Source organism: Passer domesticus, chromosome 3 (genome assembly GCF_036417665.1).
Source record: "Passer domesticus isolate bPasDom1 chromosome 3, bPasDom1.hap1, whole genome shotgun sequence".
NCBI lineage: Eukaryota > Metazoa > Chordata > Aves > Passeriformes > Passeridae > Passer > Passer domesticus.
The window spans coordinates 33,549,502-33,576,626 of NC_087476.1; the positions used below are offsets into that span (position 1 = coordinate 33,549,502).

General features: G+C 36.1%; 1 protein-coding gene across 2 annotated transcripts in view; it reads left to right on the forward strand.

Annotated features, from left to right (window-relative positions):
- The window catches only part of BCKDHB (branched chain keto acid dehydrogenase E1 subunit beta), a 104,846-nt gene that overhangs the window by 55,791 nt on the left and 21,930 nt on the right, over positions 1–27,125 (forward strand). Inside the window, exons 9-10 of one of the 2 annotated variants that reach the window (XM_064412524.1) lie at positions 6,737–6,823; positions 7,841–7,864. In XM_064412524.1, the coding sequence (XP_064268594.1) occupies positions 6,737–6,823; positions 7,841–7,849 (96 nt within the window). In that variant the 3' untranslated portion in view covers positions 7,850–7,864. Of the gene's footprint in view, positions 1–6,736; positions 6,824–7,840; positions 7,865–27,125 lie in introns of those variants that run through there. The other variant, XM_064412523.1, reaches the window with a different exon arrangement.

The following is a 27,125-nucleotide window of genomic DNA, read 5'->3' on the forward strand; positions in this document are numbered from 1 at the left end:
ACTGTGATCATATTTGTTATACTTAAGAGTACCTTTAACAGAAGAAGGGTAAGGCTGACTGCCTTGTTACCAGGAGTTGAGAAACCTCATTCATGCTTTGGGATGTTGAACTGATGAAATAATGGTTTTCATGTAATTTGTTTATCTGGGAATTGTGTTGGTTTTATTGCAAAATGACTCAATGAGTTTTGGTCAACTTTTGGAAGTGTAGTGTAGACACTGTGATAGAGTACATCTCTCATTTTCCTTCCCTGGAAATCTAGTTCTATTGAAACCCACAGCAAATGATGTTATTTTGTTTTCCTGTTTCATTTTTTCTTCAATGTTAAGAATTATTTTTTGTTTGTTGGACCTTTAAAGAGGGCATACTTTTCCTAGTTTTGCAGACTAGAATGTGATTGTTAGGAAGCTGCAGGGTTTTCTTGTGTTCAGGCTACTAGGACACAAACTGTTCCCCTTCCTTTCTATTCCTTCTCTTAGGACCCTAGCAGGGAAAAAATGGTGCTTGAGGATCTTTGATTTTCCAGAGACCACAAAAATGCAGTGGGATTTGTTCTCTGGGATGTCTGAAAATAGGGGATGGAATAAAAGCATTTTCTAGATTGTTGTGTATCACATGCACAAACAATTCATTGTAGCTGGGATGTATCATCCTGTGAATCTGCATGTGCTAAGTGAATGTAATCCTTAGTGATTTATCTGGCAGATTATGTTACATATTTCTCTGTAGGAAGTGCTGAATAGAAATCTGGGATCATATTTCCGTCCCTATGCTTGTGGTGTTCAATACCAAGAATGCTGCTATGCAATTTGTTATTGAAATATTAAAGGGAAGGTAGAACTAATGGGCTGGGGAGAGTAGCCTCCCTCAGGTTTTACAATTTCCAAGCACAAATTCATTAAAGCTGGTCTAAGAATGAAAAAGGAAAATGTTTTTCGAATCATTTATCAAAACTTTACCAAGTAATTTTTTTTAAAGTTTCCATATTCTGATTTGTTTTCAGCAAAAATACATATAAATTAATGTTCATTTTTATACAGTTTTATAATTGCTTCATACATGCTCAGTACAAAATGGAATGCAATAAAAATATAATTTCAGTTCTCTTGCCAGCTTTTTAAAAATTATTGTGGAAAGCTAGTTTTTCGATTATGCAGGAAATTTGTATGGTCTCTAAAGAACACAATTAAAGGTATGCAAAAATTTAAAGGGGAAAGTGAAGATAATAAAAAGCCCTTTTCTGAAAGAGATGGAAATTTTTTTTTTTTCTGAGAACAGAATTTTCTTAAAGAAAATAGCTAGCTTACCATTGTGACAAAATAATAGCTATCAGCTATTTGTAAGAAAAGTTTGACTTTGATAATAGCTCTAAAGGCAGTGTCTGTGTTAGTGAAGCAGCTGGATACACTGGTAGTTGTGGTGTTGCTGTATGTGGAGAGCAGTAGTGTTACATGTGGTTTAGCATCAAACTCATTTTGGTTGGCTGCTTTCTCCTAAGTAAGGGCAGAACATGTCAGCACTTGGATTTCAAAGTGCTTGGAAGTGCCAGGCTTGTGTTGTTTTCTTCTGTCATCGGTGCCTGTAGGAGAGGAGAAAACATCCAACAAAATGAATTGAGAGTTGAACAGAAAAGTGATTATAGAAACTCTTGGATAGAGAGTGTGGTCAGAGAGGTTGAAAACAATTTGCTCAACTGCTTCACTATAAAAACACTGGGCTGCATCTCAGAAAACCTTCAGAGTGCACCCTGAAAGCATTTGTTTTGCAAAGGCTCTTAGCCTTTTTCTCTGATGCACTGTCAGTTGTTATTCTTGTGAATGACACCAGCGTAAAACAGAAATGACATTGAAATTGAGGTGGAAGAGTATAGTCAGTATTGGTTTCTGTTTTTTTGGGGGGCTAATTGAATAGTTTAAAGCCCTAGACTTCTCTAATGACTGGTTATAGCAGAGGTGACATTGGTGTGCCATAACTTGGGTCACTGCTGCCTTCTAGAAGGAGAGGGAACTGCTGAAGCTTTTTCTGTGCAAATCTTGATATGCCTTCCATCTCAAAATCTATCTCTGAAGTGGTGTTTGCTGCTCTGTGCTAACTGTACAGGATAAATCAGATTATCCCCATCAAGTGACTTTCCCAGTAGCCGTGTCGGTGATGAGGAGATGTCAGGGATGGGTTGGGAAAAGGAGGTTCTGGGTAGAGTAGGACCTCTCCCTCTTGGAAGCCCAGGGTTGTATCATCTGGACTTGGCTGTGACAGCACAGAGTGACCATGATACAAAGAGAAGCCATGCTCTCTAAGTGCCTGAATGTTGCCTCTGACTTCCCATTATGGCCTGTTACTGAAGATGGCAAAAAAAAAATCAATTTTCATTTAATTTGAGTTGTGATGTACATACAGAATCTCTTGGTGCCCTCTGAAGTGTAAAACACTTCAAAGATCAGCAAGCAACAACTTCTAGTTGTAAAGAAATACATTTTTATCAGTGCTAATCTCTAAAACCATACCACACTTCTGAAGATATATTTTCAAAAGTAATCTTCATGAGCTGCAGAATGTGCATGCATTTCAAAATCTTACATTTTTACTTAGGTAATAAACTGTAAAGACTGCGGTTTTGGAAGACAGAATGTGGATGTTGGGGAAATGGGGCGAATCAATCCCGTACAGAAATAGAGGTGTTTACTTATGAAGGGACAAATTGTTCTTTGAAAGGCCATCCTTTTCTCTACCTAATCCAGACCAATAAAACCACTCCATCTGTCCACCTTCAGAAAAGGTGGTAAAATGGTAGGATTCTATGTTGGCCAGTTTGCTACACTGTGCAGATTTAGCCACTGTTTTCTCCAGTTTTATGCAGTGGTGTTTCCTAGGAAGTCTGGTTGAGGACCCCATTACCTGATGTTATTGAGCTGCATTTATTTGTACTCTAAATGCTCTTCTGAATATTGGGCTTTGATTATCCTGGTGGTTGAATGATCACCTCATCTAAATTAACAGGAACTAATGTTTTGCCATAGATTTATAAAGTGAAATTAATGTCTTATAAAAGAGCAATGATGATACATGCAAAGAATCACTAACCATGTCTACTGTGCCCTGTAGATAGTAGAGCAGCTAGTTTTGAAATTTGAACTTTTAACTGAGTGACTATTTTTCTTCTAGGAAATAAGGTTAAACTTTCATTTGAAAATACAGAAATTAAATGTTAGCTTTCTAGGACACTATGAATCTGTTCGCAGGCTTTGTTCTAAGCTATGTTGACTGAAATATTTTTTCATTATAATAGGTATTTAAAAATTGTATCTAGATGAATCCCATCTGTTGTTATTGTCTGCTGTTATTGCTGTATTGTGCTGTCATATGCAAGAGAAAAAACAATATCATAATTAAAATTAAGAGGGCATACAAAGACTGCAATATATTTGCAATATGTTTGCTAACTCAAAGTATTTCTTGACCAGGAATTTCTTAGTCTGATACCTTATGGGTCAGTTTTCCCCCCCAAAAAACTGTACTAAATTAATTGGGGAGAATGATCTGTAAGTTCAGAAGACACTATCAAGAAAGAAGCAGCTGTTCAAAAATAATTAGAAATACGTGCTCAACAGTTCAGCATTGAGAACGTTTAATAGGTGCTCAAAAATAAATTATCATGGTTTGAAAAGTAAGACATTATTAGTGAGCTGACTCGTAACTGTGTGGCATAGAAAGGCAGTGACAGTGAATGGAAATAGTCTCAAGGTCCTGCAAAGTTGGATTTTGAACCTGTTTTTTAAATATTTCTATCAAATATATGGAAAACATTATAACTGTTACTGGTAGAAAGTTAGAGGTAAGAAACAGATAAACTAGACAGTTACTAATAAAGAGAACATAAGCTCATTAACTGAGCTAAGCTCAGGCGCATAAGATGTTTTTTAGTATGTCCAAATATAATTTTGTGTCTTGAAGTAATAAAGGCACACTATATTTTCATCGTTACTCCAGGACCATTATGCTTTAGCCTTCTTCCCCACAAGCAGGGAGTTGAAGTTATCACTAAAAGCTGGACTTGTCCTGTTATGCTTTGGCCAACAGGCCTCATACATCCAAGAGCTGCAGTGCTGCATTATCTTTGCATTTGATGGTGTTCTGAAAAAATCTGGAATGCTGGCTCCAGATGGGTGTGCTTCAAGAAATACATAGAAAACTGGAAATGATTCAGGGTAGGGTTTTAAGAATGATGAAGGAATTGGAAATGTGCTGTTTGCTGAAAGATTTAGGGCTCAGTCTGCTTAATTTAGCAAAATTGTGGTAAGAGACCATTTTATCACAGTCTTAATGCATTCCTTTAGGAGCAGAAATGTGATAATAGATAGTACCTTCTTCTAGCAAACAGAAATAAAATACGAAGCAGCAGCTTTGAAGTTTAATCAGCCAAATTAGTTTGGAAATAGGGTGCAAAATTGTAACCAGGAAGGGATATAAAAACTGGAACAATTTACCAGTAGGTATGACTCATTTACAAACACTAGAAATACTTAAGATTGCATGTGTTCCTGAAAAACGCACTGTTGGGTTAGTTTGGTTCTAAAAGCACCAAACCTCTGCATGATTTTATAGCAGGAATGATACATGTAGTGTGTTATAGTAGGGCTGAGATGTTTGTATGCAATCCTTGGTGATCACAGCTGCTTGTTCACTCTTAACAAGCTCCCACAGACGTGGACTTCCTTGAAGCCCGTGGGAATCATTTGTAAAAGCAAGGATTTCTCACACAGTAGATGCAGGTTACCAAGAAGAGAATATTTTTCCCTTCCCCCCACCTTTTCTTTATTTACATAGATTCAATTTGAGAACAGATGAAAAAAAAGTTATTAATTATTTAGTATAAAAGACATATTAGATTCAAGAAACTGGAGATATGAAAATAATTGGAGACTGAGACATAGTAAAGGAACACATTAAAGGTCCTTTTGTTATTTTTCCCTAAACATTAAATTATCTCTTTAGGGAGATAATTTACTGGACTGATGGATTATTGGTTCAACCCCATGTGAATTTCCCATATACTGACAGTGTTGGATTATACTCCATTATCCTCTGAGAAACAAAATCTGTAACTTTAATGACAGCTTGTAATGCAAAAGAATCTTTCTTTGAAATGAAGAGGATTAAAAAAACCCTGAACAACCAGACTGAACTTTAACATAATTAGTTGTATCAGTTTTACTATAGCAACTGATTGTATCAGTTTTAATCATATCAGCTTAAAACTGGAGTGTACATTTTGTTCATGGAACTGTTGTTCTGATGTACTGGACAGATTTATACTGCAGTTAATACCTCTGTTCCTTTAGATATGAGTTTCCAGAGCTGGAAATATACCCCAGGAAATCAGCCTATGTAACTGGATTACTTTCCAACTGCTGCAGTTGCTTTTTCTGTCTTGTTTAGCTGTGAATGTTTTGAAACCATTTTGTAGTACAGTATACGGAACATGTTTATAGCCTGCAAGTTGCCAGTACATCTGTGCATGAGCTGCTTAGAGCCACTGATTGAGTCATTGCTAGAAAAGCAAAAAAAATAATAAAATACTTGAATCAGAGAGAAAGCTGCATAATTAGGGCATTGCCTTTATGTATCCTACTATGTAGATAACATGGAGCTGTCTGACTGGAGAATGTGCTGGTGTAGACATTAAATTAGAGATCACAGTATTCAGAAGGTCTGCTCTGATAGCAAGCACTGTCTTGGGCTCTTCCACTTGGTGGATAACATGAGACCAGCAGTACACTATGTACTTATCTTAAATGTCAGACTATAACTGTTCTTGAAAGATTAACATACACGATAATCTGATTTTTTTTCTGGTGTACATATCTAGAAGTTTATGAAACTCTTTAATGAGCCTTTTTTTAATAATAATTTTAAAATGCATGTCATGAAAGCAGAGACTTTGCTACCATATTTCTTATTAAAGGTATCTGATACTGTTTGATTCAGGCAATTTAGCATAGTTCCAATAAACATCAATATATTTGTGTGTGGTGAAGCTTTATATTTCCCATAAGATTAAAAATATTTTGTTACATTGTTACCTTTTCCAATGAGCACAATTTTGGTTTTTTGATCAAAGATGGTTAGATCATCTGTATATATTACAGATGTATATTACATAACAACTGCACAAACATTAAAATCTAAAATTAGAAAATGGTACTTCTTATTGCCATGTAAAACTTAAATATGCAGGACCAATCCATATGTTTCTTGCTAAAATTTTTATTTAGTAATTTTACTTTCTGAATAGCAGTGGTTCATGACTTTATATAGGATCTATTTGTACAGCGATATCAGGGAAGAATTTTTTTGTGTATGTATATTTTAGTATTTTGAGGACTCAGTTTTTTCGTGGCTACCTGTTAAAATCCTTATTCTGTTTCAGAAATGTTGCATTTTGCATTGATAGGGTAAATTAATATGAAACTGGTTTAAATTTATTCTTGATACTTGCTTAAAATTGAGTGGAAAATTTGAATACTTTTATAGTAAGTATAAAACCATCCTATTAATGACTCAGTTGAGTGTTTTAGGATAATTTATTGTTCACTGGAAATGCAGGAGGGGAAAAGTAGCTGTGTTCTAACAGTGCTAACACAGTCACATATTTCATATATTCCACAAGTAGTACAAGTAAGAAATCACAAGAGCTGTAATTTGATGACATTTTTGGCATTTGTTTTTCTTTTTCAGTCAGTGGCAAAGACTGGGCGATTGCTGATTAGCCATGAGGCTCCCTTGACAGGAGGATTTGCATCTGAAATCAGTTCCACAGTTCAGGTACACAGGTTATTTGTTTTAAGAGTTTTGTGTGGATGAGTATGTTTCCCTGTAGAGGAAATGCTTAACACTAAAGTTGAGGTTTTATATTTTTTGAAGGTTTTTATGTTTTTAAAGTTATTCTCTTTTGCAGTTTTGTGCATGCTTGCCTTTCTTTAACTGAACAGATGAGAAATCTTGTACCTACTAGGCATTGTGCATAGTGTCTGCTAAGCTAGAAATTTAACTTCACCTGCAAAGCAGGGAGAATATGCACTGTGAGATGCAGGGGAAAAATCTTCATGTGTAGTCTGGTTTTAATGTTCTTTTTTATTTTTCTCATATGCTTATCCCTTGAGCTTCTTAAAAATACATTTTAGGAATGTTGAAATCAGACACAGAAAAAGCATTCATGTCCAGTACAGTATAACACACTGTGAAACACAGTGTTCAGAGATCTCTTGAGAAAAGCCTGCAGAAGTTGTTCACGTGGGTTGTGGTGATTCTCGTGCACGTGTTGAGCTCGTACACACAGAACAGCATGGAAAGGCTGAGATGTACATCAGCATCAGTTCCATCTGGAGCATTAGGTTTTGGAAGTCCTTTTGAGCTTTCTGATGTGTTTTATACCTGTATCTCCTTGGAATTTTCTCCTTAACTTGATTTCTTTCCTGTGCACATCTAAATTAAGTGTGTTCATCACTATCTGATGACTGTTTTTTGATTATTTCAGAATAGTTAAATTATTGGACTAGAGTGAAATGGGATTGTAAAATTCACAAAATATAAATCATATAGGCAGTAATTAAAACTTGCTAATTAGCCTTTTTATGGGAAGGAATAGAGTTATTAGTTCTGGGAGTGTATTTCTGAATTAAACAGGCAGAAGGAATCAGAATACTATGTTTCTTTATCTTTGTGGTACAGTTTCTTTTAAAGAGTAGTTGTACTAATTTTAACGTAATTCTATTAGGGTAAATTCATTTTGACTACCAAAATGTTTTCTCCATTAAGAATCAAATATTTGATTTCATGGAGACTTTATAGCAGCCCTCCAGTATCTGAAGGGAGCTTTACAAGGAAGCTGGAGAAGGGCACTTCGTCAGGAACTTCAGTGATAAGAAAGAGTCATGGATTCAAACTGAGCAAAGGGAAATTCGTGTTAAATATATGGAAGAAATTCTTCACTGTGAAGGTGGTGAGGCACTGGAATAGGTTTCCCCAAGAAGCTGTGAATGCCCCATCCCTGGAGGTGTTCAAGGCCAGGTTGAATGGAGGAGCTCTGAGCAACCTGGTCTGTTGAAGATGTCCCTGTCCATGGCAGGGAGTTGGAATGAGATGAAGGTCCCTTCCAATCCAAGCCATTCTATGATTCCATAATTTTTCATCCTTCTAAATGATCAGCATTTGACCTCCTTTCTTTAGTAGATAGCCTCTGATTAAACTAAGGCTAATAAAGCCATAAGGTACTGCCAGCTGTGAGTGCAGAAAATTAATTTTCTTTATAAATTCTCACAAAAATGTGAAATAGACTCAACCAAAAGAGCCTGTCTTCTAGAATCTTGTATTATTATTGACACTTGAGGAGAAAACTATTCTAAAGTAAGCAGCAAAGTCAAAATCTACCATATAAGAGAGGAACGCTTTTATGGTGGATAAAAAAGAGAGTGGAGAAAAAAATCTTATCAGTAAATACTGTTGGAAAAACATATTGCTAAAATTACAATATGAGTTTTTAAATGTCTGACCTTCACTGAAAAAGCTACCTATCTGATTGATCCTTCTTGAGGTGTTGTTTTTCATATCAGAGATATATCTGACAAGTATCACTTGTTTAGAAAACAAAGTTGAAAATGCTTTAGTAAAGGGCTATTTATCTCTGTCAATATTGAAAGAAAATATTTGTTTCATTATAGTTGCTCATAATTTTATATTCATCTTTCTTTGGAAACTAGGCTTTGTATCTTAAGAATTATTGGTCTATTAGATATGCTCCTTCAGAATAAATTTGAATATAATTCTTTGCCTTTGCATTTATCCATGACAAGTTTCTTTAAAATAAATTGCTTGACTTGACTCTGTGTTATAACCATTTTGTCATTACTCTGTATCTCCATTCTTGAAGATTCTATCATCCATACTAAAATTTTGATATGAGTACTTTAAAGATTTTACTGCAAAAGAGATTAAAATAAAAAGTTACAAATTTTTAAAGAACAGTATTGCTTTATACATAATAAAGACTTTTCCTTTCTTATTCAGTTAAAAATCTTGACCTCTTAATGATCAAGTTATGTCTGTATGTCTAATATCACTGTACTGTAAAAATGAAATCAAAAAGTGAAATTCTCTTTTGCTGGATACGATGCATGCTGAGGAAGCCAAAAATTGGAGATTGCAATTGGCTTTAGTTTCTTCTTACACATGGAAGTAATAAGACTTCAATAAAATATGTCCAGTTGGATTAGATGGTTAGTTTCCATATTGTTATTCCATCCTTGCTGTGAGGTCTCATCACAGAAATAAGGTGAATAGAAGTATATAGGCTATTTTAAAAGTTAGTGGTCACATACACTTCATGTGATATATAATTCAAGGAAAAGAGATCAAATGGTAATAATGGCTTTCACTCACAAACTATAGGAAAAAATACATAGAATATTTTCCTTTTTGCATATGAGAGATTAAAAGCAGCATTTGGAGAGCGTGTAAAATCAGATTTGTTGTGTGTTGAGTACAGAATATTTTAAAGGGGTAAGTTACTGCACTGAGTGGTCATTTGCTCTGCTCAGATGTAAAAACTAAACCCAAGAAAAGATGGTATACTTAAAACTCTACATGATACAACTTTTCCCTTTGCTTCAGTATTTCATATGTGGTCTCTGGTTATTCTGGAGTGAGCAAGAGATACCAGGACAGTATTAGTTAAAATTCAGTACAGGTATAGTTAAAAGTCAAAATAGTTTATATTCTGTATAAAAGCTTGCAAAACTGTCATGTTCAGCAGAGGAAGGGTTAAACTTGCATAAAGCACAGTTTGAGAAGCATTGGGAAAGAAGCCCACTGAGATGTCACTTCCAAAATAATGAAGAATTGTGTGTGGAAATCATCAGTATATTAATCATTCATAATACACAGAAACATAAATCCAGTAACTGTATCCTGTTTAAAAACAAAAATTAAAAAAAGAAAAGAGAAACAGGCGGGATGGAGACAGCTAGCACAAAGAGTAAGAGACTCTTCAGATTACTTCACAGGGTTGCTGCCTGCCAGCACTGGGAACTTGGTATGGGATGCAGGAGGAAGCATTTTGGAATCATACAAGCCTTGTGGGATGTTTAGAGAAGGAATCAAAACTGGAGAGATGTGAGGGCCAAGGTGGTTTGGGGAAAACAGATATGGGAAAACAGAGAGAGAAAAGGATAAAAAGGAAGCTTGTATTGTGGCTTCAATAATATGGTGGTTGCTATTTTCTGACAGGGCTGAAATAAGTTCAGGGAAGTAGCATATACCCTCTGGCATTGATCCTGCAAACACAGGAAATGTACATCTCAGGAAGATATTGGTGGTTTTCTACCCATTCTCTGCAAGAAATGGCTAAAATTATTAAAAATGGAAAATTATTCTAATAATTTTTAATGTTTTCATTTAAGGAATTTAAATTTTCTTTTAGGATTTTAGATTTTTGTGTATATTTATGCCATTATAGCTAGATACACCGTGAAAATATATACTGTTATTAAAATAAAAGAAATGTGTATGAGTAAAGAAATTTGTTAGCTGACCTGGTAAAAGTCACTGCTGTCTATAAAGTAATAAGTCAGCACATTGTTTTTTGTAGGCAGTTGCACAGATGCATCATTCTTGCAGGAACAGAGCAATTCTGATTTAATTGTGGTTCCTGTCTTTAGCACAGTTTCTTTTCTTACTGCCTGATAAATTCTTTGTCCTTGGTCACCTGCCTGCACAGGGGATGTTGGTCAGCTACCAAAGCAATGTACAGGTGAGCACAGCTCAGTCCTCAGGAGCCCTTCCAGAGGACTCTGAGAATTGTTTCTCAGAATTACACAGAAGTATTCGTCTTCCAGAGGACTGGTATCAATCAGAGGATAGGACTCAGAAAACCCTGTGAAATAACCTGTTTCTGATAGTTGAGTTACATGATCTTTTTTTTTTTTTTCAAATCTTGCATTCTCTGCCTACAAATTGGATATAACAATTTGACTGTTTGATCAGTGATGCTTTAGATTTCTTCCTCCTGCAGCAGAAATTAGGCTTAATCTCCAGTAAGTGGTGTAATTTCTTGCTAGAGTGTGGCATTAGGGGAAACTATTAGATGAGCTGGTTTTGTGAGAGGCATTTCAGGAAAAGGAAAATTGGGTGTATCGTGAAATACCTTTATAAGACATAAGAGTTCCACAGCAGTTTTATCCTAAAGGAGGTTACCATAGGAAAAAATGTGCCCAAAAATGTTAAAGAACAAGAAAAAGAAATGTGGTGATTTCAGCTGTATGAACATTTAAAATAAACTGACCTCGTACTGACTGGTATTGAACAGGAACTGTGTTGAGTAACTGTTATTTGACAGAATCCTAATGAAAAATTTCACCTTTCCAACAAAATGCTTTCAGAATATTTGTCCCAAATACTTCTTCATACCACTGCTTTATCTGTCTTTAGAATTTGGGATGTTGAGATATTCCAAACAGTTCCCTCCCATGAGGAGAAGTTAAGGAGGGATTTCCCAAGCAAGCTGTAACAGTCCTCTGTGAGTTTCTGTGTTGCTTTCAGGAAGTGAATGCAGTACAGTACTTAAAAATATCCACAGGACCAGGTTTGAGTTTCAGATTATGCACCTGTGTTGGTACTTTGTGCCAAAGGAACTAATTAATAACTTTATCTCTGGGATTGATTTTGAAGTTACAATGAATAGCATCTGATTTTATGCTGGTGCCACTTGAAATTTTATTTTAATGAAAAGGCTGTAAACTGGCATCAAAAGTCTGACTTTACTGAAAGCAGTGATTCTGGTTTAATTGTTATTAATTTATAGGTAAATGTTTTCATTCTCACAAGGTGTATTGAAGCAAATTGCCTTTTGAACTGACCTTTGAGACATAATGGAATGTGTATGTGTTAAGAAGCTGGAGGAGCTTGAGGTACAAATTGTTACAACTACCTAATTATGGAAATGAAAGAAATTTTAGTTGTTCTCTATTCAGCTGGAGAAATAATAAAAAGACTCAATTATATTTCCCTGAGTTGATTAGAAAAATAATTGAGGGCAGCCTGGACAGCTTTTCGTAGGACACAAACCCTTTTCACTGAGTACCATTTCATGGAATGTTTAAAGAAAGAGGCTCTGGACTAAATATAACATAAATATCCAAGCAAAAGGCTCACTAAAACATACAGGTACAGCAGTATGGTTGTTCAGCTGATGTAAGAAAATTATTACATCTGAATTGATGTTTTTTACTTCCTTTGACACAATTACAATACAGTAAATCACAATTACAATAGGCAGTAAAATTGGAAGAGATGAAATATTGACACAGTGTGGTCCTTCATTTGTTATCCTGTTTAACTTTCACTATCACTCCCTTTTGGCACATCTAGCAGCAATCACATACTACAATATAAAAGTCTGGTTTTATAGCTCACACCATCAGTTTCTGTCAGTAGGAGTGTGATCTAGAAAATATTAGTATAGAATGTAAAGGAAAGCTAGAATAAATACAGGCAAATAAATTCAAGGTGGTCATAAATTGTTTAGCAATGCAAAAAAACCCAGGGTTCTGAAGGAAAAGAAAATCAAAGTCTACAGAAATAAGCCATAATGATGAAAACCAATGAGATTATTAAGTGAGGGATTGGGAGCAGTAAGGGAAATACCAGCATAAAGTTGCCATTCAGCAACTGGAGACAAAGGTACATGAAAATGTTGCCTATGTTTATTAAATGTGTCTCTAAACAGTTCAGCAAACTCCCAATTTATGATGCAGGATGAACTAGAAGCAATTTTTGCTAAGTCTGAAGTCTTGTATAGCATTGAATGTCAGCATATTTTGTTACACAATTTAGAAAATAAAGGTAAGTAGACAAAATGCTACAAACCTGGGGTTTGTCAAAGGAAATGGAGCTTTGTTATTCATCTGTTTAAAAAAAAGGTTTATGCACTATGAAAAATATTTGAAAAGTGAGATTCAACAGTGATTCTGTAAAGCTCAGTAAACTCAATATTAAAAAAATCTGCTTTCAGCTTAGGAATTTGATGTATGAATTTAATGTGAATAGTTTATATTAATTATCAAGCTAAGAGTTATTCTTTATTTGAAAAGAGCTTTCCAAAGAGCTTGGATATAGCAGTAAACATTTAGCTTTTTGTTTGTTTGTTTTCCTGTGTAAATAAGAAAGAAGAAATTCTGTGCCTTGTACTCCACTGTGTGCCCTGTGGAGGAGCATGGCCCCTCAGTGCTATAGTGCCTGCACAGTCCTGGGCCTGTGAGCCCAGCTGTCAGGATTTGGTGGTTGTGTTTGTCAGGCAGAGATGGCCTTTTCCTGAACCTGTATCACATTTAAAAGAGAACCAAAATCTAACAAGCAATGCCTGTTCACAGGGTGATGCCTGGGACATTCTTCACACTACCTCTATGAGGCCAAAACTGTTTTGGATGTTGCACAAAAGTCTCTTATTATAGTTTGTCTCACTGCATGGAGGTATCTTAATTTTCATTTGTCTTACATTCTGGCACCTATGCCCATACAGATGTCTTGGTTAACAACTAGGAAATGCAGTAGAGAATGTAAGAAATTCAACACAGGATGAAGTGAACTTCTAGGATGTTTTGTTTGATGTTATCATGTGATAAAGTCCAATTTACCCATGAGACTTTATGCATACTTATTTGATTTTAGTGAACATATGGAAGAACAAATTCTTCTACAATGAAAACAGCAAATGATTGTAGTAGTGGCATATGTTATATGTTACCAGTTCAGCTGCAAGGGACTGTTGTGTTCTCTCTAGGCTGGAATAAATTCAATACTGAGCAGAGAAAAGTGATTTAATGAATTCAGTATAGCCAAATATTGAACAGGACACAGTATCCTGTACTGTGCAAACCTACCAAATACATTTCTTAAAACAAGCACTCACCCCGCATATCCTAAAACAACATTCAACATTGGGAAATGAAGTGCTCAAAAATGGTGGTGGATTTTCATAAAATCAGCCCCAGAATACATTCTCTAAAGGTGTAAACATTAAGTGTTTACATGCCCAATTAGTCCTGTCTCTAGACATAACACATATCAAAATGTCTTATTCATCTGCAGCTTAGGTTGAAGTGTTTTCAGCTTCTGTAAAGCACTTCATGAAGAAGTCAACACAAGAATGGGTACATGGGCTAAGAGTTGTCCCAGCCACGAGGTTGGTCATGCGCACTTGTTCCTCTTGGCTTTGGGCACAGTGTCATTCTGTGTGTGAGAGAGGATGTGAACCAGTGCCTTGCCTTCAGGTGGTGTTTCAGTCAGCCACCTGTGGCACATCCTTCTTGATAGCAGGTGATTAAACTGTGTTTGAATTCCACTGGCACTGATTTGGACATGAATTTCTACACTGTGTGGGTGTGCCCCAGCTACTTGGCTTTGGGTCTGTTCTGTCTAAAAAATATGGGTTGGGATAAGCTTTTCCCATGTTCTATGGGGCTAAAGCTGTTTGTTTACATGAAGAATGAGACAGGAACTTGGCAGTTTCCATAGGCACTGAAAGGAGAGGAGAACAATAAGTTCTGCCTCAATAGAAGTCTACTGTAAGTTAAAGAACAAGTCCAGCAGTAAGGTTTTGAGGGACTGTTCCCAGTGTATGTGGCTAAATGCCCACTCTTATGGAGTGTGCTGCACATGCCAGCTTTGCTGCTGCAGGACCTGAGCTTACAGATAGAAAGGATGGGTTGGAGGGGAGCTGTGTGCCATGGATGGAACAGGGAAAGCTCAAGCCAGTGATCAGCTTGTGACTGCCTGCTTCTCCAGGCTGCCATTTATGGCAGGCAAAGCCCTGCGAGATGGGCACTTCTAACAAAAGCCTTCAACTGAGAAAAGAGCATTTTTAAAACTTGAATGCTTTCTATGGAGTTACTTATTTTGAAGTAATGTATTGAGCAAAGGCTTTTGGAATTGAAACAAAATAACCCTTTTCTGTCCCACTTTCAGCTGCATTGTGTGTTAGGCAGAGGACAGCATTTTTTCCAGCTGCATCAAACCCTGTTTATCTTGTCCTGTCAAAACTGGTTTTCCTTGCATTGGTGGGGTACAGAAGTGTGCAGCCAAGTACTTCTATTTTTAAATGCAAATTCCTGAAGAGGCACGAGTTTATCTCTGGGCAATACAAAGTGTTAAAGTAGCAGAATATGCTGAAAGTCATTGTGGTTCAGTGAAATCAAAAGTTTTAACTACTGAACAATTCAGTGTTTGATTCACCCTAATCACTCAAGTGTAGAGTATAAAGTGTGCTCTTAGTGTATCCAATGAGGACATTTTTTCCATGTTCTAATATTTAATTTGGCATGCAAATGTTCATATGCCTGAGGCTGAGCTCCAGCATCATTGTCCTGCTGATACACCCATGTTCATTCGTTGTGATTTATAACTTCAAACAATGTGTTTAGTCTTCCATATGCTAATTCTGAAAAAGACCAAAAACATGGGCACTGAGGCAGAATTAAAATTTTCTCTTTTCTGTACACTGCCCTCTATTTGCATTTTCATCTTTCTAGCTATCATGAATTCTTCTAGTGGAAGGAACCTCTTTGTGTTTTTACTTACTCTACCTTAGAGTTTGCATTTACATTTGCATTTAGAGTTTTAATGCAAACGGTTTTGATTGGAATCATATTGTGATTTTAACATTTACATTTTTGATAGCTCATGGAGCTGATAGAAATGAAATGGTTTTAATTGTGAGGAGGGCAAAAACGCCTTCTCTGAAGTGTACATTTTATGTTTTCTGCTCTGTGATCTAGTGATATTTTTCCTTTTTTTTCTCTCTCTAATACCATATTGTAGTTCAGTAATGTCAGCATTTCTAACTGATATGTAAATATAGCTAATGATGATCTAGGAGAACATCAGAGCTATGAACTTCCCTCTAGCAATTTGGGGTCCCTGATAAGCCTATTACTCAGTAGGCCTTTATATTACACCCTGTCCAATCACTGACTGTTGCTTAATGAAATTTAATATAAATAATTTTTTAAAAAAATTCTGACTCTAGTCTGATAACAGGTGATCTCTGACAGGGCTGTAGAATAAGGCAACTCTGCAAAGCAACTACTGATTCAAGGATATTCAATTTCTCTTCTTCTGCCTGAAAACTGAACAATATTGTGTATAACTTGCTTTATTTTGTTTGGCATTAGCTTTAATTCCCAGTAAATTATGAGTTGCTTTAGAACTACTAGTAAGTGCTTTGAACAGCAGTTTATGATAGGGAGCCCAGGAGTCCCCTGTAAAAGTGTAATAATGACCTTTCTTTCAATTTTCAGTGCTCTGGAGCAGTAAAAAAATTCTTGGGTGGTGAAAGTCATTCAACCTTTGGCATAATTTTTTTCAAATGCCTCAGTGGGATTCTAGAATCCTTTACTAGCCACAGGTACAGCAACTTAGAACGTGTTAAGGCATCCTGGCCAGCCAGGGTAAAGAAAAATGTGGAGATTTAAAATTGCACTGTATGTCAGGTTTACTTCCTTGGACCATACAATCACTACTTTGTCTTTTTTACTGAAAACATTATTTTAGTGTATTGGTTTGGGGTTGTAAAGTGCTGATTCATGCAAGTATATTCTGTTTTTTTCCTAGCCTTTCATATTTTCATATGGCTATTACAAATGGTCTGGTTAGACTATTAGTTTAGAGCAACAGACATAGTTCAGAGTAGCATGATTAGAGAAGAGTGGCCTGTGGCATCTAAAAATCTATGCAGAATAGGGGAAAATTATAGAGCAAAACAGAAAAAAAATCTATCCATCTATGTCAACGGCTCAGTGAAGTTTTGAAAATAAAAATAAATATGTAAGGAACTTTGCCTTTTTAATTTTCTTGCAGGTTTTATCTAATAATTACATAAAAGCCTTGTAAAACAGTGTGTGTGTGTGTATTTATTGATGTTTTATGTACACTCGCAAGATCAAATTAGTTCTGTGGTGGAGTTATTTGTAGGAAGGGCTGCTTTATATTGCATGAATATCCAGTACTTACTGTATATTGGGAGAACTAAATGGGTCTGTATAGCAGACAACTGTAAGAGTAGACTTGTAGCTTGGACACACTTATTTTAAGCTCTATTAGTCAAAATGAAGAACATTTTTTGAGAGAACTCAGTGTTCCTCAACACAATGATTCAGTTCAAAATTGCACCCATGCCACATGAAATGGTAAAAGCAGCAATGAAGAAGGAATCTTCATTATCCAGTGTGTCTTGCCTTGCTGGAAGTTTTAAAAGGCAATGCAGTGTATTTATGGGCATCACACAACCATATGAAAAATATGCAACAATTATGGTGGGTCTGTCACAGACAATCAGAAAAGGAAATTCTATTATTTTAGCCTTTGTTTTTAAAACTATTTGTGACACTCCCCTGTCTTCTGTTTTCCAGTCTTTCTCATATAAGTTTTCTTTTTAAAGGTGTCTAGTTTTCTCCTTTAGAAGATATCTGTAGTTAGACTGTGAAGTCTGTATTCGTTTACCTAAATATATTGTCTGACTTAAAAAAAAAAATCCACATCTGTCTTGAAGCTTACTGAAACAATCCTGCTTGCTTCTTTTTTCTTAGTGGTTCTCATTCAAGAAACTGAGGGAAAAAAGATTAATCTAATCTACTCTAAAGTAATCTAATCTCTTAGTTCTTCCTTTTAAAGTTGATAGTCCATAGATCATCTGTGGAAGAAATGAGAGGAAATGTCATAAGCACAGTGATACTTTTTCAAATGAAAGTACTGAAAGAAAAAGGAAAGGTCTGTATCTAAGTTTTCTGTTTGAAGGTAATTGAACTACTGAGATGAACACGTCATTAGTTAACTTTGGCATAGCTACAATTTCAAAACTTCTTTATAAAGAAGCTTTTCTCCGAGTTTTACACAGCAATTTTGTAATTGTATGACTGAAAAGGTGTTGGGTTTTCTGTCCATATCTGACCATTTATGTACTGGTTTCAGAACTTCTTCAAATTTAGAGTGCTTTAGAAATAAGAAGATGTGAAGTTGTGTGGTTTAAAAGGGTCTCTTAAAATGGGTTGTAGATTTGGGAGTATCTTATTTCCTGAGGCAGCAGCACTTTCGTGCTTAACAGTGTTGTGTTTCATGGTTTGCAGATTTAAATGATGAAATTTGCTTCCCCATGGACAGAGATTGAGACTTGGCTTTCACATGTTTATTCCAATATATGCAAAAATCTATTATGTTAATATAGCGAAAATTTTTTTAAATAGAGATAAAATTAATATCTAGAATAAAAATTATTTTTCCTGTCCTTTCCTCTGATTTATTTCCTTACCTGTGGGCTGAACTTGCCCCTGAGCAAGTATTATTTATAAGTAGGATGGCTTGCAAAAAAGAATGGCTGAGAATTATTGCAAACTATGTTTTAGAAATCTTTCCATACTGAATTCAGAGTTTTCATGTCAGAGATGTGAACCTTTCAATTGCTTAACTTTTAGAAAATTGTGTGACTTCTGTGATGTTGTGAATACATAATTTGAGCCTTCTGTGGTTAAAAACATGGCTTTACCAGGAATTGATTCATTTAAAAGATGCAAAAGTAATAATCTCTACCGTGCATATAACATTTGTTGGACAGAGGCATATCCACTGTGGTAAATGAATAGGGTTTTTTTCTGTTACACTGATCATATATTTTGTATTTAATGTGTGCAAACAGTCTAATAGAAAGTAAGCAGAAATAATTGAATAATAATTGATGCCATGGTAAGGGTATTACTCATTATCACTTCTCGTGAACATCGCAGATAAATACACTCTAGATGACATAATAAAATTAGCTGCTATGAATATTAAAGAAAATCCTGTGTATCAGTTTTAAATACAGAGTTATTGTGATACATACTAGAGTTATACTATGAGAACTGTTGAAACGCTGGCAGCCAAGTGACTTCATATTGCAGAAGTGAATTTCAGGTCTGAGTTGTGGTGGTACATGATACTGCTCGAATTAAAGATGAAAGAAAAATCTGCTACTGAAACTTGCATTCCAGTGTTAGTAACTTAAACTATGACCAGAATAAAATGTATTTCTAAGCATACAAGCATGCATTGCCAAAGAAAATATCTTCCCTAATCTGACTGCAGCTGGTAGTTAAATAAAATTGCTGAATATCTAAAATAAAATGGTTTTACAGTGTTAAATAAAATAGAATTTTGGTTTGTTATTGAAGTTCTATAGGCTACACATTTTTATAATTATGTGGGCAGTTTTTCTTTAATCAGCCCCAAAAATATTTATTATAGTAAGTATATTTTACATTATTAAAACCAGGTCCTCCTCACTGATATTTAAAAATATTTCCTGGGGAAAAAAACCCTAGTTGTTAGCGTGTGTTCCAGTGCTTTAGTGCTTTACTGTGGGATGTAGTTCTGCATACGTTAGTCCTACTCTGAGTCATGAGCTGGGAGTGCTGCTAAAAATAAGATGAAGATCACTTACACCTGTGGAAGTAAGATTTATTTTACTTGAAAAGCCCTGTGCAATATTTAAAATTCATTGCAAGTGTGAGATCTTGGTCCTTTATTTTGTGCTGACAGGTACTGTGCCAGCTGCAGGCAGCAGCCCAGTGCTCACTGCTGTGCAAGTTACCTGGCACTTTGGGTATGAGAGGTATGAGGGCCAATTATCAGCCCTTGTGTAATACCTGTCTTAATACAGTCCTGCTTTGCAATAGTTAAGGTCTGTAGCACTGAGAGGCATAAAAATAGAGCTAGTTATTACAGTGTTTCAAAACAAGACTGAAATCAATTACGAGATATGTAAGGGCCAATATATAGGTTAGTTCTATTCTTGACTGACTGTGACAACATCAATATCACAGCCAGGATTGCAGTGGAAGTAAACACTTACAATGCTGATTGAAACCATCAGGAAGAAAGAGCTATAAAAGTGTGGGACAACATTAGGAAAGGCTGGGCTTCATGATTTACTGGATATACAGATCTCAGAAGCCATTCAGTTGTGACTGAATTAAACACGTATGCATTACCTTTGCTTTCCTCTTTGTCACAAGCAGGGGAGGAAAGTCTCTTCAATTCAGCCACAGGGAATGATATGAAACGTGTTCTCCCTGAGAGGAAAAATACAACCTGAGTAGTATCAAAACACTCAAAGCTGCCTTCTGTCATAACTAAAGTTCTCTCTGATACTCTGTAGAATGGAGTCTCACGAGATATCACAAATGTGTTAACTTGAATAGAGCAAACAGCATCATTTTCAACAAAACCTGAAGGTGGTATCTTCTCCCTCTCCCCCTTGATATCTATTGAGGGCTGAAAGGAAACCCCCTGTTTCTCTTAGAGAATTGTCATTTACACCCACTCCAATTGCTGGAGCCTTTGCAATTTGCTTGGAAATAGCTGCACTGTGCAACAGCTTTATTCCTTGTAACTGACAGTTTCTGCAAAGGCGTAGAGACAAATTTCTGACAGTATTCCAGGCAGCTTCACTGTTTAGGAGTCCTAGATGTTCATCATACCTTTCTCCAGTCAGTTGCAAAATACTTTAATCTGTGTTTGCTTTTAATTTTGTCATAATTCACTAGCAGTAGATATACTAAAACATGAAGCAGTTGAGGAAGATGGCTGAGATAAGGGTTTCAAATTACTATTAAGTTTGGTCTGGCAGCTGAAGTGATTAAAAGTAATTATATTGTAACATGCTTTTGTATCTCTCCTGAAGGAAGTGGCAGTGCTTGTGCTTCCTGAAACCTTAGGTGTACACAAATCAGAAGGAAAAAAAATTGGAGAAGTATGGCTGCAGATTTTACTGGCAATTTTCAAGCTTGAAAATGGTGAAAATAAAGATTGTTTTGATGCTTCCAAAATGGAATAATAACTCTTAGGTTTTTTAAACTGTAAAATTTTTCTCTTTTTTTTTGCGGGGCGGGAGGGGAAGGTTTTGTTCCTAAGCTCCTGACTGGACTAAGTTACGTGAATGATGCTGAACTGCTGGTATACATCAATCATGAAAAATCAAACCAGTCATCACATTAAGCTTCCTATAGAGGTGATTTTGTTTTTCTGTCCATTTTGACAAAACATTTTTTTCTGGATAACAAGAAATAATAGTAAAAACCAGTTTTTGGGGAGATATGTGCCAGTGTGCTGCTTTTATACTCTCCTCTTACTATGGTGCTTGCAAACCCCACAGGTTTACAATAGTCATTCTGCTAAAGAGTCATGTCTGTGTCTTGTCCTAAAGATGAGTGTGAATTGAATTATTGCTCCATAGTTGCTTTTGGGCTGAAAAGGGTGTGTTTGTGCTACTGTTCTTCTGGACTCTTTTTCCTGCTTTCTCATTTGTACTTGGCAATGTGAGCTGCAGCTCTTGAGAAGATAATTCTCAGATCTTGGAGATATTTTCACAGTTGTGGCCACTCTTCCTTCCATTTTTGTGTGCCTTGGCAATGGCATGGGAGAGAAATAATAGCTTTTGATTAACAGGGAAATGCATAATCTAGTGCACTGTGTTTATGGATTTTAAATAGTCATATGTTGAAACTCAAGAATGTCACATCAACAGAAGGCATGATACCTCTGTCACGCAGTGCTGGGGACCTTGCCCGCCATAGCAAAAAGTGTTAATTAGAGAAAGTAGAGCAATCAGGGCTTAGAATTTTCTCAGTTCTCACAGTAAATCCATATCTGTTATTTTAGAAAGGTTTTAAATCCTAAAAGCTTTTTGCAAGAGGTCGTCCAGTATCTAATAACCCTACAGTCCTGATGTCAGTGCCTACGCAAGCAGGCTTTCTGGTTTACTTTGCACTTCCCCATATACAATGCAAACAGATAGCTAATGACTGGGTAAATACAATGGGAATGTACTTTGTGCACTGTGTGTTCTGAGCTTGAGTGTTTTGGTCTTTATTTTGTTTGCCTATTTTTATATTCTTTCACAAGCACATTTTGTAATGATGGGATATTACAGAGTTTCTGGTACAGTACAGAGGAATAACACAAGGCATGTATTGTGCTCACTCTCTTTAAATCTGAAATCTTTGCCGATGCCAATTATTTTTGGCTTTTATTCTTTTGAACTAATATAGTATGAACAGGGGTTATGTGTTATGATTCATTAGCAAAGACTGTTCATTTAAAGCAAGAAAAAAAACCTGACAAAAATGTATCTGTCAGACTTTTGCCTATCTGTTTTCCTTTCCTAGCTTTTTAATTTATTTTTTAAATGAAAATCCAGGAAAAGCCCTGAAAGAAAAGACAGTGAGAGCTGAGGAAGAAGTCATTAGCTGAGAACTACTTCCAGCTGTAGTATTAACCCAGGAAGATTACATTTGTGTCATGTAAGGAATATGATTTTCAAAACCACGAAACAAACACATTGAAAGCAAAGTCTTTAAAAACAGTCTGATCTTTGAGCTAACACAGCTCAAAATGCCATTACCTGCCCTTGATGAAAGTGCTTGATGCTACTGTCATGCAGCTCATTGCCTGGTAGGATTTCCAGCATCTTTTCCACAGAGCTGCTTTCCAGACAGCTGTCCCCAGCTGGCAGTGGTGCTCACAGTGCTTGGATACTGAGTGTAGGACTTGTGCTCCATGACGTGCTTGTCATTGCGTTTTTCTGTGTGATGAGGTGCCTCTGAATAGCTGCTCCATGTCCCTGCTTATCAATCCTTTCCCCCCATATTTGTCCCCTCTGTATTTTTGCTATGTGTCCCTGAAGATTGTTGGTAAAGCTGTTGGTGAACACTGACACCAAGGAACATATCTACTAATTGCCTCCTATTAGATTTTGTTCTTCTGATCACCACCCTTTGAACCTGACAGATCCAGATCCTGGTAGAACAGTGTTTACTCTTCTCCCCTTTTTCATTATCTTTGACATCTCGTGTTAGGAGGCAGTCAGGTTGATCAGGCAAGATTTGCCCCTGTTTAATTAATATTGACAATTTGCAAACACTTTTGCTCTTAGACATGGCATTGAGGCCCCATGGTGGTCTTGGACATGGAATTGAGAATGATTTGCTCTGTCTTTTTAGACACTTGATATTAGACTGACTGGCTTACAGCTGTAGATTCACATTTCTGTAGAACCTCCTTGCCCTGCCTAAAAATGTGAATTAATTATATTGCTCTGTAGATCACATCCCTACTCTGATTACTACAATCATACAAGATTTGAGGAAGAAATCAGCTTTTATAAATCTTTTTGTGGTACCAGGGAGTCCCTCTAAGCAAAAACCCCAACCCTGTGGGAACCACCTGATTTAGTTGGAAGGCCATGCTGGGTTTTGTTTATATAGTACCCAGTGGCCTGAACAGAATGGATTGGCAAAAGTGCATGGGCTAGTCTATTCTTACATAACTAATTTTTCTAATTAATCTAGAATATTATGGTGGGAAGAAAAGAAAACTAATGATAGCACTTCTGAAAAAAAACCATAGCAACTCAATGCCTGGCAGTTATTGTGTCAATATGAAAAGCTGCAGTGACCATATGAGACAGGAATGCTTTTGCTATGCGTTAACATCTCTCACTACCTAAATTACCTCTCATCTGGTCTGTCGAGCCCAGTCATCATCAAACAGGTTAATTTGGGTTTTCTTTGAACATTCTCTTGACATACTTTATGGTTCAAACAGTGATACTTTGAGATACTTGGAAAAGATAAGCTGAATTAATATTTTATTATTTTTGAAGGAAGGAAGGTATTTTGTTTGGAAGTCTGGTAGGCTTCATATCCTGCAGAGTTGCATGGTTTTTAGCATCAGATTTCTCTGAAGGTTTTTTTTTGCACTACATTCCTTTGCAACAGCTGGAATTGGGCTCAAAAAGTAGACAAATGGAACAGTGCTCAGAAGGAAATCTGGAAAATTTTCTTTCCTAAACTCCTGGTTTGTATATTGCTGGCTGATATAGATAAAAGGGGACTTTAGTTTGGAAAGTTTGGGAACCCATGATGTGTTTGTTTGGAAAAAATAGCAAGACAAGCAGCAGAGCATTGGAGCATGGGTGTCCATCTCTTATCTAGGATTGCTTGACCTTATTCCTCCTGATCCTTGATGCTAGATAAGGCTTGACTGCTGTTGACAAAACGCTTTTACTTTATCTCTTACTTCTTGGTGTCACATAGTTTCCATAAGGTCTTAGGTGTATGAATCCATTTTATCTTTGGGATTACTGGAAGCTGTCTGTGTGAAACAGAATGGTTCTGTATGGGGCAGGGGACTGGGGTGTTTTGGAGAACACTTCAGATCTCCACACTGTCAAGTTAGATGACCCTGTTGCATAATTAAACCTTAGTTTGTATTGTTTTTTCTTATTCTCTGTTTTTAGTGTACCTTTCTTATTTTTATTTTTGCCTTTTGTCTCATTCAGCACTGTTCAGTTATTTTAGCAGCTCTTTCAAATACTCCTGGAAGGAAAGCAATTATATGGTCTCATTTACAAGAAGATATTTTTAAATGATCTAAGGAAAACCTGTAATGGTAAACTGTTTATAACTCAGGCCATAAAAATAATTAGAGTAGCATTTTGAAGTTGCAAGTAAACCTGTTACTGTCTTAAGATGCATTGCGTCTTAAGCAAGGGCACTCTGTAAGGGATTTTGCAGAGCGCAGCACAGTTTCCAGAAGCTGCAGGGGTGCAGTGACTTTGAATGCAGGGGACATCCCCTAAACTGTGGCAGTATTGGCAGGTAATTGATCTTGCTGAGACTTCTGCTCTAGGTGGGTGCTCATCAACAAATATTGTGTAGCTGAATTGAATTACTGCTTAACTGAGCTCCACTGTTCATGTAGTTTACCTCCACTTGGCATCAGTGTAATCAATTAAAATGTCAACAACTGAAAATAAGTTCATTAAACTTTGAGTTGTTATATAAAGCTTGCTGGCTTCACTTACAAATGATAGCAACATATGATCTTTGTTACGCTGCGATGTGTTGATTGGTATCTGTTTATTTTGCATTACTTAAAAATTGTTTAATAAAAGTCAAAGAAAATATTGAATCAATTACATTTGTGACTGTTTTATATACGTATGCTGCATATATCTATACTTGATTGGGAATGTTCTCCAAAGGCAATTTTTCTGCTTCTGTAATTGAATACAAGCCAATAGTTTAATTTTATTGTGGATAGATAATTTCTTAATGTGAACTGTCAGACATAGGTTTTATTGATTAAGGTCAGATTTTAATCTATTTTATAATAGCAGATGAAATGGGATTTTACACAGAAGAGCTGATCCTTCTCTAATACCGATTAACATATGCAGAGGGTGTTTAATCTCTGTTATATCTTGTATTTCGTGCTAGGTTAGGATGCCTCACTTAAACTGAAGTTAGGGAGAAGTTCCACTCTTAGAGGGAGTAATGACAGCTGAATTGTCTGCATAATTTGCAATAGACTGCATAACTTACAATAGATCATTTATGAATTCCATGTCTGGTAAGAATTACATGCTGAAAATCCCTAATTTTGAGTAAGGAGTGCTAATGTTGTCTCTTTGGACAATTCGTAAACATTCATAAGACCGCACACTGTTTTCAGGAGTACTTGTTCAGTTTTACTGTTTAAAGGAGACATGTTAATAAATTATGTGTGATTAGCACTTGAAGACACTCTGGTTTGTCCATTCAGAATCAAACAATTTATCTCCACATACATGATTATTTACCAAGTAAAGGAGGACTACTGTGCTTTTTCAAAGAACAGTTGTTTATTCAGGATAACTCAACATTTCTAATAAGATAAAGAATGTATTTAGAACTGAGATTAACGTTCTGATCTCTGAAGATGTGTTGTGGAGATTAGCTTTAAAATGCAGAGGTGACTAAGAATTTTGCACTGAAGACAATAATAGCTGTGTACCCAGCCCTTTGAGCTGGAAGGCAAAAAGGGGGGATCTGAATGGAGATCCCATAACCCAAGGGAAGTGGTCAGCAACCTCCTGCACCACACAGACACATACAGGTTTATGGGTCTGGGTGGGATCCACCCAAGTGTATTGAGTGAGCTGATGGAAGTCGTCACTGAGCTCTCTGAGACATTGTTGCTCTCTACAACTACCTGTAAGGAGGTTGTAACCTGAGGGTTGATCTCTTCTTCCAGGTGACAAGAGAAAATGGTCTCAAGCTGCACCCATGAAGGTTTAGGTTGGGTATTAGGAAACATTTTTTCACTGCAGGATTGTCAGGCATTGGAACAGGCTGCCCAGGAAGGTGGTGAAATCACCATCCCTGGAGGTATTTAAAAGATGTGTAGATGTGACAAGTTGGGACATGGTTAAGAGGGAGACCTGGCAATGCTACGTTAATGGTTGGACTCAGTTATCTTAGTGGTCATTTCCAACCCTATAAATTCTGTGATTCTGTGAGCTTAGTAATAAAATGTAAGTGAAGCAGAAGGACCAGCTACTCTTGAAATACCTTTGAATATATTTACATACCTCCAGATTGCTATAAAATAAGGAAAAATCACACTGAAAAATTGTGGTGAGAGAAAATCTGTTAATAAGTATTTATGGTATCATAACCAAATCAAAATGACTATTTAAGCTACCGTAGCATATTTAATAAAGATCCTGTATCATCTAACAAGACATAGTTTCCCAAGTATCTAGAAGCCTTAGTTTTATATGCCTAAAGTTCACCAGATAGTAGGAGTGCCTTTTAATGGTGTCTGTGAAAAGAAGGAATTAAAGGCTAAAGATATATCTGTTTTTCTGAGGATAACTACAAAAACAGCCTGTTACCCTGTAATAACAAATATTAAATGGGAAGTTTGTAAGGTATATCTAGCTAAATTTTCAAATCCCAACCTTAAATTATTCTTTAAAAAGAGGTAGTGTATCCTTTTAAACATTACTACATACATAAAGAGTAGGTAGTAGTGTTACCTACAATGCAGCTGGGAAATGTGAATATTAAAAGGCTTTGAAAATGACTTAAATAATAAATGTTTCAGATATTAAAATACAAGAAAGTGAAATAGGTCTGTCAAAAATCTGACTTGTTTTAGTGTAGTGCTATAGATAAAATGACACTTTATCAAGTGAAAGGAAGCAGAAATTCATTCAAAT